This window comes from Neolamprologus multifasciatus, chromosome 4 (assembly GCF_963576455.1).
Source record: "Neolamprologus multifasciatus chromosome 4, fNeoMul1.2, whole genome shotgun sequence".
Classification (NCBI taxonomy): domain Eukaryota; kingdom Metazoa; phylum Chordata; class Actinopteri; order Cichliformes; family Cichlidae; genus Neolamprologus; species Neolamprologus multifasciatus.
In genome coordinates, this window is record NC_140442.1 from 15,486,278 (window position 1) to 15,501,043 (window position 14,766).

The window sequence follows — 14,766 nt, forward strand, 5'->3', positions numbered from 1 at the left end:
TTCAGGACACCGGCCCTTGAGGACTGGAGTTGGATGGGTCATAAAGAGTTGGACCTGGTCAGTAATGATACTTAGGTAGACTGTGATGCACAAAGTGTGCAGAGAAAATATTCCCACACTAGCAGACCAGGATAGATGCATGCTTTCTGCTGTTTATGCCAACGACTCTGCCAGAAATCCTAGACTTATCAGACCAAACATTTCCATTCTTGCTGAGCCTCTGCCAGTTATATCCCGTTTCCTCTTCTTAGATCACAGCAGTAGCACTTAGTTTGGTCTTCTGCTGCAATAAGGTTCAATGTATTGTAACTATTGCCTTTCATATCAAACCAGTCTGGCCATTCTCCCAGAACCTCCGGCATTTCAATCCAGAGGACCGTTGCTCACTAGACATTTTTCCTTTGCCTGAGTAGTCTCTGTAAACCCCGAGGTGGCTGTGTGGGGAAAATATCAGTAGATCAACAGATCCCGAAACACGTCTGGCACCAACAGCCATGCCACATTCGCTTTATGTCAAGTTGAACTTCAGCAGGTCATCTTGACCAGGTATACATGCCTATGTGTACTCAAGTTGCTGTGATGTGATTGGCCGATTAAATAGTTGTGCTTGAAGACATTAGGGTCATGCTGCAATCAAACGATGCAGGGAGTAATGTTATGATCCATTATTTTTCTAATTTAATCCAGTCGGGCAGTCTACAAAGGTCAATATGTGACACAGTTTGAGTGAAATTTATCCCACTGCTTTGATCTGGGTGCAACACTTTGAGGGGGACTAATAAATTAGAAGGAGTAAAAGTGACTAAGCTCAGATAATTATAAAAATAGATTTCCAGGTCACTGAGGGGCGAGCAGAAAAAGTGAGACACGATCTTCACAGGTCCAGAGGAAATGTGCGCCTCTTGTTTATGACACTGCGGTGCTGGAGGTCTGGCTCGGCGTGAGAGCGAGAAACCATTGAGTATTTAACAAAATGCACTCAGAAAGCACTTCACTGATGCATCATGGGTAGCTGCTCTCAAATCACAGCAGGTTTGTGTCTGAGAACAAGCTCTTTTTCGATTTAATGAAGTAGGAAGAGGCGAAGTACATTTGGGCCACATCCTACAAAAACATAATGAGATTAAGCTCTGCTCCGCTTCGCCCGTCATCCTCCTCTCGATTAGATTCACCCATTTTAAATAAGCACAACACAGAGACCGTGTCAGAGTCACACACACCCACTTTTCTCTTTTTATTCAGTGATAAATAATTTCCTATGATCATAGGCTTTACGTGTAGACATCCGATCAAGGCAAGAGACAAATTAGAGGGCACACATGTTGCCACCATTAGAAAATAATAGCTGAAACAAAAAAAAAACCCCCAACAAAAAACCAAAAAACAATGAGGTAAGAAGTTCTCTTTTTTATACATTTGTGGTGCTTCTATGTCTGTTACCTATACTGTTGAATGCACAGTGCTTTCTAATACAGAAATCCTGCCTCTTGTGTCTGTACATTATTTTAAAAAAAGAAAAGAAAAGAAAAAAGAAGTAGGTCATGGCACAATACTGAACCAACCAAGACAGGGCACTGCAAAGTGTACAGAATAGCAGTATACATCATCAGACTGAGAGTAAGAAAAGTTGAGCAGGAAACAGAAAATACAAAACAAAAAGTCTAAGACTTGGCGAGTGAGCGACTGCGATCTGGTCAACACACACACGCACACACACACACTTTCCAGGACAGGTCCTAGGGTCAGCAGCTTGCATGCTCCCTACATTTACAGTATGCTATGAATGTGTGAAAGAGCTGCAATGACTGAAGGAGAATGAATCAGCAGCTATTTCAATAATAAATCAGAAATGCTAATCGGCTGCTGGTTCCAGCTTCAGCAGTGACACCTCTTTTCCCACCAGCACAGCACTGGTGCGGGGGCCAGCTCTGCCTTGGTGTATTTTTGAAGAACTGGCTCACATTTTGACAGGTTTGATGGGGTAATTTCCGTGGGAAGAAGATAAAAATCACATTGGACAAATCGGTGGGCTGCATTTGCCAATCACTGCTGAATTTCTTACAGTAGCTCCAAACGCGCCCAGTGGGAACAGTAGTTCCAACCATCCTGCGCCGACACCCCAGTGCTGGTGGAAAACGAATCATTTCTGCCTCTTGTGACTTTTTTTATTTTTATTTGATTAGTTAAGGAAAGGCTCTGTGAAGGCCAATGGAAGATAGGATGGATACACTGTATCTGTTTGAATTTGGTGCCGTGTTTAAACCAGAAGTGTGTGAGCTACGAGGTTGTGTCGATGGACAGAAGTCAGACTTATCAGTTCAATCTCAACATTCACTGATATTTATTTTTTATCTTTCGAGAGACTCTCACGTCCCAAGGATGTTATCCATAACAAATCAACCTTGATAAGTCCACTTCTAAATCCTAACTAAGAGCCTTCTAGTAAATTCAAAACTTGCCTGAGGATCATTGTGACTTTAAACCTTCGTCTGCCAACGTGTACGACAAAATTAACGTGACATCTGTTAGTGCAGGCTAACATATCCAGTCCTGGACTTCTCAATTTTTGTAGCATTACACTGGTGCTACCACTGCCCAGCTGGGCTGAAGACACAATTGTGTTGGTTTTTACTTCCTTTAAAGATATATCAGTATAAAAGTTCAGAAATTAACAGATTATTACCTTTACTCTTATACCAGTGCTGACGAGGAGGATGTGTCTGAGTGGCAACTACTGTAGTTGCACCCTCACTGTTAGTATAAATGGTACAGAGCACTGCAATATTGTCCCATTTACATGGTTCAAACCTCCTAAATGATTATATTTGTTAAAGGAACACTATTTTTGTTGTATTTTATGCAGTTTCTATTTGTAGGAAGAGACCAGAAACAACCTCAGATATCACCCTGATGAAGGCAAGACAGCTAAGAACTTGTGGTGAGCAAAGAGTGGTGCAAATTAATCTGGACACTGATAAAGTAATTACTACAATAAAACCGTGTTAGCTTGCACACAGTGCAGACTGCGTGCAGGGCTTTCCCCCTCACAGAGGACTTTTTGGGCTCCTTTAAATGACCTTATGCCAGAATCACCAAATTATTTTTTTAATTAAAGGTTTAATTTTAATGCGAAGTGTTCAAACCTACAGGAAAATAACTCACTGAAAGTTCACTGCAGGCCAGGAAAAACCCTGCAAGGGTAAATATATTTTTGTATTTGTGTGCGTTTATGTATGTGTGTGTTGCATTCACAGACATCACGAGCAGCAAACTGAGGCACAGCCCCCCTATGCATGGACCTGACCTGCAGTCCCTTCACTGATGCACAAAGAAAGAAAGAAAGAACAAACTGCTCCTGGCTCACTTACTTCCTGTCCAACATTAAAGGAGAATACCACTGATTTTTTTGCATTCGCATGTTATTTTCACACCACTTGTAACTTCCAGCTTCCACTCAGGGAAGCTCCCAACCCACAGAAAAATGCAACACTGCAGTGATCCCTACAAAATACTTTGAAAAGGCCACTAGGCGTGTGGCTGTGCTTAACGCAATTAAGTGTATTACTATAAATACGAGGTGCGTTTATGATGATTATTCTCTAAATTCACAGTCTTCTAGTTACTGGCTGTGGGAGTGTATCAGCATGATGGCGTTAGCTGATGGCTTAGCAGAGCTGTCTACACTCACTAATACTTTGCTGCTATTAATAACACTATGCAAGGTCTTACAGTAAGTGGCATTCTCCTTAATGGTGCTTGACCTTGTATTCTGCTGCCCAGGGAGGTCAGCCTCCCCTTTGGGGCTACCTGTTCCTCAGCAGTAGCCGGCTGGAGACAAAAGAGGAAGCACACCTGCATCTTCCTCTCATCCACAGCAGCCTGTGTGTGGCCCCCCGACAGCTGTGACCTCAGCTGCTCACCTCTCCCACACACCTGGGGCTGTGCAAATGTGACAGGAGAGAATAAACCCCACTCTAAAGCCAAGCTTTTGCAATCTCCCACCTCCCCCGAAGGGTTTCCTTCAAGGGTTCAGCTCAGTGAACCTCAGTAACACTCAAACAACTTCAGTGGACAAAGGTGGTGGGGGAGGAAGAAGAAGAAGAAGTAGAAAAAAACAACACAAATTGTACAACAACAGAAAAAACACAAAACTAAAAATAGCTAAGAGAAGCCAAAAACAGCAACAGAAGCGGTCGTGACGGCGCAGATGATGCTGAGAGCGGCGAGGTGGGGCGGGTGGCTGGAAATCATGTCTAGGAGTGACTTTAGTGGTCCTCAAGAAATGTGCGCCAGCGTTGTGGTCGCGGTTGCCATGACAGCAGCACATTAAGCACCCTTTCCAACAGAACAACAACAGAGAGACACCATTTTTCTTTTTTTTTTGTCTTCTTTTTTTTCTTTTAAATCAACAGTGGCAGGGTGCTGCAGCAGCCTCGGCTGCCCTCGCACTCCCCCAACCTTTTGCGTCCATGTCCCCTTTTAGTGTTTTGTTCATTTATTCGTCTTTTTAGTCGCTGGGTACTCCACGGTGCTGCGGTCCCTCGACACATATGCAGAAACTTCCCCCGTTTCAAGCTTCTGGCCAGAGTTAGTCGTTTTTGATTTTCAGTCATTTTTGCATGTGTGTTTGTTTGTTTGTTTTTAAATCCCATGACATTTTCAGAGCCTCTCGTGTCAGTCCAGAGGCGACAGCGTTGGAGTCCTCAGCCCGGGAGGCAAACTTTGCCTGCAAACAGCAGTCCCACTATGGTGAAGAAGATGGAGAGGACGAACAGCACGTATGAGGAGCCGACCACCGTGTTGTTGGGAAGCTTGTACGGCTGGCCTCCCACCTCGTTGATATAGAAGCCTATTGGGAAGATGAGCGCCGCCATGCAGAACAGGATCACTGGAAGCAAGGGAGGGAGAGAGGAAAAATATTAGTTCCTTAAAAGATGACTCGAATTAATCTGTAGCTTTTCCTCAATGCACTGAAATCTTGTGTGTGAAATAAGCTCTGGGGACAGACTGAACTGATAAATGACACTAAAGGAGTGTCAGCTCTTATTCTAGTCTTTGTTCTCCACAGTGGATTCAGAAAATTAAGCCTAACCTCATCAGCTTGAGCAGAAAGCATAGCCTCAAACTGACTTCAATTTTCGGGAGTTCATTAGTGAGATACAACACCGCCTTTCAAATGGTGTAATTGTCCCTTCAGAAGCAAACAGACCCATGGCATGCAGATAATTCTGCCTCGCATTTTCACAAAGATGGGAGGCAGAGGCAGTCAATTATGTAATGTTAATGTGCGTCATAGATTATACATTAGTCTGACAAGCATACACTAGCCTGAGTCCAAGCTCGCCCAAACCAAATTTCGTCTCCTGTAGAAATTAGACATTTCTATTTTTAGTTAAATCTTCCTCTGAAGAGGAAACAAAAAGGGCAGCTGCGCAGACATCACTGAAAATACCTTGAAAACTTCAACATTCAGTTCATGATCAGCAGCTGACTGCAGAAAATCGGAGAAATGAAACACTCAGAGAGAGACGTGTTCATGGAAGCAGCAGCTGGAACTTTCTATAGACAGAAGATTGAAGCAGGCACTGAAAACACTTAAAAGCACATCATATATGACTACAAGGTAAACGCAGCGCTACAATCATTAGAGTGAAACTTAACCAAGAAAGTGGAAAAGCAATAACTTATAACTTTTCGGTCACATTTTAATACACTGCTCAAAAAGATTTAAGGAGACACTTGATCCTCAGCAAACGTCAGAGATGTCCGTCTGTCCAGTGAGGAAGCAGAAACCCCGATTCAGTGCTTACTTATATAAAAAGTATAAGTTAAGGTGACAAAAGGATTTTTTTTCCCTTCATCTTCAATAAACCTGTGAGGTCATGAGATCACTGAAGAGCGTTTGGGGGACTGACAGTACGGAAAGGCTGGAAACCACTAATGTGCTGTGCATTTATACAGAGTAGCCGCATGCATGCACGCAGTAGAGGTTTGTTGTTCACAGATGTGCAGCTCAGCATCAAATTCTTGATAAAATACTGATTAACTTTGTTTGGACTTTGAGTGATGTTCTTAATAAATGTCCAACATTTTCTAAGGAACCATGTCAACGTCCTCTTCCAAACCTTTGTCTCAAATATCCCAGAAATCGTCCTCTTTGCCAGTTATGCTTGCATTCTGCCATCGTTTATATTTAAATAATATTTCTTACAGCACCTGAAGGCAGCATTTTTCCACAGTTAAATGTTTTAGCAAATCTCAAAAAAAAAAAAAAAAAAAAAAAAAAAAAAAAAAAAGAGCCACCCAGCAGTAACGGGCTTGATTTCAGCTTTCAAGTTTGTAAAGTTTGTGTGTGAATTATTTGTTGGTAAATCATTAACTTCTTCCCTCGAGCTTAAATGAATTGACACCATTTCCCAGACTAGCAGAATGTAGCATTAGTTTCAGTAAATGCTCCTCAGAAGAACCATAAACAAGCTCTTTATGCCACCTCAGGCTGATTAACACAGTACATTTCTCTACAAGCTTAAAGGTGCAGATCAGTAATCACGTTTTAAGCTTTCTAAACAAGCACACTGCAGCTCTGTTTATACGCTGCAAGTCAAGTCAAATCCAGAAAAGGGATTTACCAAATTTACAAATGTTAGAAGCTGCGGTAGAAATGACATGTTTGCAGATGTTGTAGTTTCCTGAGACTTGCACTAGATGTTACATGAGAGGTGTGATTTACTGATTGAACCTTTAGTCAGGCACAAAAAACCTGTTCATCAAAGTAGAAAAGATATAGTCTTAAGATTTTAAGTTAGAAAAGCAAAAGCAATGCTGAAGGAAACGCCATCGACGACCAACCAGAACAGAACAAATACACAAAGTTCTGAGAAAGAGAGAAGATTTCCAAGGCTGAGGTATAGGACAGTAAACTCCACTCCATCAACTACTTTACCCACAATGCAACTCAACCATAATATAGACCCAAAATAAACCCCTCAAAATCTGCAACAGCAAATACATTAATTGGATTTCATACAAATATTGACACTTTCGTCACTGAATAAAAACCGAGATTAAATTTGTTCTGGGGAGACTAGATCCACTCAGAAGTGTGGAAAGGCAGGACAAGTTTGGAGGCGATCCAATTAGTTCAGCTGACTCCTTTCCTCACAGTTGAATGAAAATGCGACAAAATGTCAACATTTAGGAGGAAGAGATGGGTAGATGCATTTCACATTTGATGGCTAGGAAAATAAGATGCTTTCTAAACTGTGTGGAGCAACTTTCCCTGGTAAAACACAACAAAGTTTACACTTTAGATTTTAGTCGCCTTCATCAACTTCCGATGACATTTAGTTGACAAAAACTAAAAGCATTCAGGAGCTTGTAAAACCACATTTAGCAGCAATAGCTTGAAAAGAAAGAAAGAAAGAAAGAAAGAAAAAAACTTTTCTAAATGACTTTATTGGTATCTCACATCATTGTGGAGAAATTCTGGCCCACTCCTTTTACAATGATGCTTCGGTTCATTGAACTCTACAGGCATTTGTTGATGCACGGCTCTCTTCAGGTCCCTCTGCAGCATAACAATCAGGTGAAAGTCTGGACTTTGACTGAGTCACTGCAACACCTTGTTTCTTTTCTTTTTCAGCCATTCGGTTGTATATTTGCTTTGATATTTGGGATCATTGTGCTGCTGTATGACCTGTGTTGCCCTCTTCTCTTTAGAGAAAAAGGATTTCTTCTGGTAACCCAATTCTGCTGCCATGAATTTTAACATCTAATTGGCCTGTAGAGTGAGATATAGCTCTTGGGGTTTCCCCCCCCCCCTTTTTTTTTTTTTGCAGTTTCTCTGAGCAGCTATGAAATGGATGATGATGAAGTAGAGCTGTAGCACTAAGGTTTAAAAAAATAAAAAATTACAGAGCCACTTGAATCACAGTATGACCTTGGGGTGGCACTTGCTGGGACAGGGATTTCTGGGAAGACTGTTGACTGTCTTGAATATTTTTCACTTGTGAATTATCTCTCGATGCACAATGATAAACTTCAAATTGTTTCAAAATGGCCTCATAACTCCTCCCAGCATCAGCAGCAGTGATGGATTTCTGTTGGCACCTCAATGCTACACATCTGCAAACAGCCAAAGCTCTCACTTGCTGATGATCAGTTAATCAACTGCATTTATTTCTTGTTAAATGGCGAGAGTGTAATATTACATATACTGTATTTCATCTACGACCTGCTAAGGACCAGATAATTTTCCTTGTTTTATTATTAAACAGCTACATATCGGAGAACTCTGTGAATTTAATGTCTCAGTGTGTCTTCCGAGTACATGATGTAGAGGTCGGGCCCCTACAGGAGCTGAGCTACCATGGGACATGTTTTTCTTTTTCTGTGTTAACCTGGTTTCCTTCTGCAAATCCAATTCCACTGATTGGTGAGCTCTGACAATCACCATCAAGCCCAGTGGGATCAATTAGCTCGGTGCGTTGACCGCATGCTGGGAATCGCTGCATTTGCAACAAGCACCATTCTCAATAAACAGTGAGATGTTCTGATCAACACATAGTGGGCAAGTCAGCGGCTGCAGAGCAAGCACAGCAGAGATCAGGGATGAAGCCATCGTGTGGTTTTATTCAACTGTCCAGGAAGTAGGTGAAAAATTGAATAACAAAGCTGTTGCCAATAGCAAAGGTTCCCTTTTCTCTTCCTTCTTTTGAAAGTGTTGTAACTGAAGCTCGAGGTCCAGTTGAAACAACTTATGTAACTCACAGTGACGTTAAGCAGCAAAGCAAACTGTGGCTTTTGAATCCAAATCAATGGCTGTGCAGAATTTGTGGAATAGCTTCAAGTAATTGAAAATAACTGATCTATCAAAGAGCTTTTCACCATTTTTGTGTATTTCTTTTGCTTTAGATCAACACTTCTTTCTGCACTGCCTGAAGCAGCAACACCGCAAACGGAAACTGCATTAGGTGTCCTTTCCTACATCAGTTCAGAGTGACTTCCTTGTTGTTTAGAAAAAGTTGTGTGTCCGTACTCTAGAAGCCCTGTTGACTTATTGAGGTTATGTCATAGTGAAATGTTGTGAAAGCATACAGAGCCATTTTCAGATTAGACAGACATTATAGGAGAGAAATGCAATGCTCAAAGCACCCTGAATAGAAATCAATGCCAGACGGCGAAGATGGCAGTTTACCCCGAAGAGCCAATAACAAATCCGAACTGTGAAATATATGAGCCGGTCCTGCTCTTGCACTGATGTGTGAATACAAGTTCAAAACAGCATTAACTGTGTGGTGACAGGCGTATCAACTCATTACTGTCACAAAGATGCAGATAAGTGGTGGCAGTTTGGCTCACCTGAAAAGGCAGGTGACCATGTGTCACGGAGGTTCGATGCAGCGGTTTGGGTTCGATTCTAACCCAGAGATCTTTGCTGTGTGTCTTCCCCAAAGCTCTAGCCGCACTTTCCTATTTAAAAAAAGCTTCACTGTCCAAATAAATAAATAAAAGGGAAAAATGCCCCAAAACATCATGTTTTAAAAACAAATTATAATACATGCAGTTTCATCCTTGTGAGCTTTAAAAATTAAAGTTTAGAAGGGCTTTAAAATAACTGCCTGGAGGCAACACTAGGATAGCTGCCCAGCAATGCTTGCTTTTAAAAATGACTGGGTTACAAGTAGCGTTGTCAAAGAATGAGAATTTCATACTTTATACCAATACCCAGAAAAATATTCAATATCATTTTCTATACCACGGGGTACAAAAGCATAGAAGATTTAGTTTAAAGTAACCAGTTAAATTTTTATTTGGAGGTTTTATTCATTTTAGAAATTATTTCCATAGTTTCATTTCAGATGGTGGAGGTAAAATATATTTTAAAACTTACTAATAAACAAATACCTAACGCATCTAAATCATTAAATTATTGCACAAAACGTATTACGGTAAAGTTAAAAAGGATCTTTGGATAAAGTATAGTATTAGTTATGTTAAAATAAAGAGGTGGTAGACCGTATCAGTCACTGGATGCATGTTAAAGCTGACCTGACACTTCGCTACAGCAAAAATAAGAAACGCATTTTAATCAATTATTTTAAAGTAGAAAAAGTAGAAAAGTTTATCATCCTGTCCACATCTGACTGCAGCCTTTTTCTCATCCACGGTTCACCCTGATCCACCTCGGTCTGCAGCTCGTCACATCCTCCGCTCTGCTTTTCGGGCTTTAACCCCGCGTAATCACTCTGCTCTGGATTTCACTATTTGCTTGGCTTTGTTCTCCACACTCTGGACTCTCTCCTCAGTTTATCTACGGCTTCGGCGCAGATCTGCACAGTCCTGGCCGCTTCCCCATGTGTCTGTGACACCAACAAGACTACACCACCAGGACTCTTCCATCCATGAGCTGCAGTCCACTAGCCGAATGTTAATAACAATTGGCTAATGTGGCTATCGGGTAACTGCTAATAGTTAAATGGCTAATGTTAACATGAGCTTTACTGGCCTCTTTAAATTCTTCCTGAAGTATTGTTCAGTGTTAATAGCATCAACTACTTCAGCTGTTAGCGAGAGAAGGAGCTGTGTGCTTTGTGTCAAGCGGAGGAGGCAAGACAGCAAAGTTAGTATCGATATTGTTGCAAATGAGTTTCTTAATGTTAATTTTAGTATCTGAGTCTCAATTTTTTGGGGACAAACCTACTAACAAATTTTAATGTTTCGCTATACAGTTTCCTGAAAAAGAAAAACTTGAGACTTAATTCCTGCAATTCACAGATTAAAGGTTTTACTAGGATGTAGAATATGCATAAAATAACAGACTGACTATAAACTGTTAAAATAAAGCAAAGAGTCTGTTTTTAGATTCTCCTGCAATTTAAATTTCAGACAGTTTAAAGTTTTATACGCTTTATTCCCTTTAGGCAAAGATATACAAATCCAATAAGTGAGTCGTGCCTATCTGTTTGCCACATTACCCCAAAAATATAATAAAACTAGGAATATTTATGGGTTGGCAACCAAGCTGTAACTGCGCCTGCATTTAATCTAAACAAGATTAACAGAGTGTGACATTCACGCAGGTATTTTACTAACTAATAAACCGGTTTTACAGTGTTGTGCTCCTATTAGCAGTTTTTCATCACAAATAAAAATTCCTGCGTCATCTGATGAGGTTTTACTCATAAACGTACCGGTTTGCTTGCCTCCCGTCTGTTAGCGAGCACAAAAGATCCCAGCAGAGTAAACTTGCATCACAATTCGAGTTTAGATTCATGCCCGCTCATTACTCCGGACATGTGTTTATTCGTGAGGCGAGCTAAAAGGCAGCCAAAAATACACGACTCAGCGTTATACCTGAAAACTTGAGCAAAGTGCACTTCACGGTCAGACCCTTCTCTTAAGTGTTTCAACCAGTGACATATGGAGCCTTCAGAGAAGCAGTCATTCTTTGCACTCAAACAAGAGAGCTGCAGCAATGATCAGATTAATTCTTTAGTTGATTGACAGAAAATTCATCTAAAAACAACCATCAGCTACTTAATCATTTATGCACCTTTTCTAAAATAGTAAATGCACAATACTTGAGCTTTCAAAGCACTTTCTTTCCACAAGGCTCATTTACCCATTTACACATACTCACTCATACATAAACCCCTTTCTCTGCCTAAATCCTTTTAACTTAATAATCTCTCACACACACACACACACACACACACACACACACACACACACACACACACACACACACACACACACACCCACCCACCCACCCACCCACCAATGGATGCATCCTAGAAGCTTGCACAAGGATACTTCAACACATAAGACTGAATGGGACAGAGATCGACGCTTCAGCAGCAATGATGCTTCCAATTAGCAGAAACCTGCTCAAATGACAAAATATGCAGTTTTTCTTTCTTATGGCAACAGAGCTTTAGAAAAATAATTTATGGTTTAATCATTAATACAAATACTTGTAAAGAGTAACAGTTACCACATTACTCATGCTACAAGTAGTTATTTTGCTCCCTTGTTCAACTTGCTTATGCATACATTTTCTTTTCTATAGGATGCTGATTTGATTTTTTTAAATACTATTCAGAATATTATTTTAACATATTTATATTATTTCTGTGAATTCACCGGTGCAGCGTTTTCCCTACATCTGGGGAGAAGTGTCACGGTTTTCATGCTGTAGACTGAAGTGTTAATAAATCCAGACGATCGAATATACAGGTCTAATCTGCAGCAGTAACCACTAACAGCAACTATGAGAGTTGCACTTGCTTGTTAGTGTATCACTACAGAGACCGATGCTGCTCATTAACAGATGACTCTTTGCATCAGAAATGTGACATATTTAAATAACAAGATACTGCAAAGATAAGTTAGAGGTCATTTAGAAGCAGGCAGCACAGGTTGAGCCAACCAAACAGCAGATAACGAAGATTTTCATGCACAGCATATACTCTATATTTCCATAAGTAAGTCCTGATGGACGAGTCTCACTGCTCGTGTAAACTTTGGTGGAGGGGGGATTTTGTGTGGTTGTCTTTCCAGGAGTTGGGCTCAGCCCCTTACTTCCAGTGAAAGGAACTCGTAATGTTTCGGCATAACAAAACTTGGTCTCTCAAGTTCATATGTGTGTGAAGACAGATGAGAGAATAATTTTGGCAATATAGTGCATCTTTTGGGCTCTAAAAGGATAATTTAGTAGCTCTTTCTGTGAAATGTTTCAGTACAACTGTTGTATAGGGAGTATAAGCACATGCTAGTTTTTCAGATAGGACTGCCTGAATAAATCAAACCTGAATTTTGATTCCATTAAGCTTGTTTGATGGTTCTTCTTTCAGCAATCAGATTCTAATAACTTCTTGTGCTCTGCAGTTTTACCCCTGGAAACATGTGTCCACATCAGAAATGGTTCAGTGCTCCACCACCAGTGTGAGCACCACTGGTTTATGTTGCTGGTAGTCTCTGACTCTCCCTGAGTGCTAATGTTTTTTGTTTGTTTTTAATTCAGGTCTTTAAACAGTATCTCTTATTGTGCACCAGCAGTAGTCACAGATTACGTTTTAATCAGTTAGACACAACACAATTCAGCTCTGACATTGCAACTCATAAACCTGAATCACATAAATGTGCAAATACCCAGAGAAGGACCATAAGCAGCAGTTTAACCCCCTTTAAGAATGAACGCAAGATTTCCTCAACTCATATATTTGAAACACGACATTGATGCCTTGACTCACTTTTCTCAGGATGGATCACAGATTTTTAATTCAAAATTTGCAGGATCTGGGTGGCTTCTCTTGCAAAACAAACAATTAAAAAAGGATCAATAGGCTATTTAATAAAGTTGGCATCCATGGAAACCAGTTCAGTGTTAAATCTAGAAGAATGATTCTGTTTAAAGTGGTAAAAAAAAAAAAAGAAGCTGTAAATAGTATCTAAAGAGAGAGAAAAGGCAGCTTTGTTCATTTTCTAACTTTATTAATTAGCGAATGGTTTGCAGTTACTGTTAACGAATCTTAACAATGACATTTTCTATAACTCTACATCCACTCCACCCCCACAGATGACCTTCATACTTTGGGGAAAACGCTGCTGGTGTGCACACAGCGATACACAGAGGCGGGCCTGTGCCAGTTACACAAAGCTGTCCATTCACGTCCCGATGGCCTGGAGCCAGTAACACTACACACTGCCCACCTCCTCTCAACCTTCATCACCTGTTTTGCCCAAAATGAACCAGCCCTGCCTTCTTGCTACCAGCTTCACTCTATTCCTCTCTTTCCATTTGCATCCTTACATGGGCAACAACCTCTCACTTTATGTCTAAAAACAAGATTACTCGCTCAGCTTGCCATCTTTACCATCACACCAGTTTTTTTCTCACTTAATCCCCCCCCCTTCTCTCAACCACATGAAATATTTTAGACATCACAGCAAAGATTCAGCAACATCAAGCACTTTTCTCCCCTTTTCATCCACCTTACCCGCTCAAGAGTTACAAGAGAATCCCAGGTAGACCATCAGTCTCTAAAGTGCCAACTAATGGGGGTACTAAAAATAGAAAAAGTGATGCTTTTCTATCACTTCTCCCTGTGTTGCCACAGGCGTAGCTTCATCTCTCAAATAGATCACAAGTCTTTTCCTCCTCCAACCTTTTTTTCCCTCATTTATTTCCTTGCTGGTAAACGTTTTCATGCTTTTAAAGCTGAACTAAAAATATACCTCTTGTCTAATATGCCCAGCAGAAGCTGTACATGGGAAGGGAGGAGGATGGTGGTGGTGGGGGTAACAACTGCTCACAATTGCCATGGCAACGCTCTTACTTTCCTTTGAGTACAGTCGTTAAACAATGACTCGACTGCTTTCATTTTAGCATGTAACACTGTTTTGTGATTAGCAGACAGGCAGTTTGTGCAGTGGGGAAAAAAACATAAATCGGGATTCTGAAAGGCGGTGATTCATCACATGATCGGGAAAAAAAATATAAAAATAAAAAATATGACTCCGCAATCGGCCAGGCAGGCAAAAGAAACGTCAATGTTTATGGAGAGAGAAAAAGAAATACACAGGCTTTCAAACAATTTTTGCAGGGCATTGTGACTTCACATACCACTGCAGCATCTGTACGAGTACGTTCAGTTTGTCTTTGTCTGACCAATCAAATACCACCCTCCTACGCGGCCTTATGAAACCAGCCCAGCCACAGTCAGTACGCGAGATGGAAGTTCTTATCGAATGGTGGAAGCGTAC

At 40.8% G+C, this 14,766-nt stretch overlaps 1 protein-coding gene across 1 annotated transcript in view; it reads right to left on the reverse strand.

Moving 5' to 3' along the window:
• Positions 1–1,204: 1,204 nt before the first annotated feature.
• Positions 1,205–14,766, reverse strand: part of mosmoa (modulator of smoothened a) — a 29,015-nt gene continuing 15,453 nt past the window's right edge. The window contains exon 3 of the mRNA XM_085156941.1: positions 1,205–4,888. Within this exon, the coding sequence (XP_085013067.1) occupies positions 4,704–4,888 (185 nt within the window). The 3' untranslated portion in view covers positions 1,205–4,703. The remainder of the gene's footprint in view (positions 4,889–14,766) is intronic.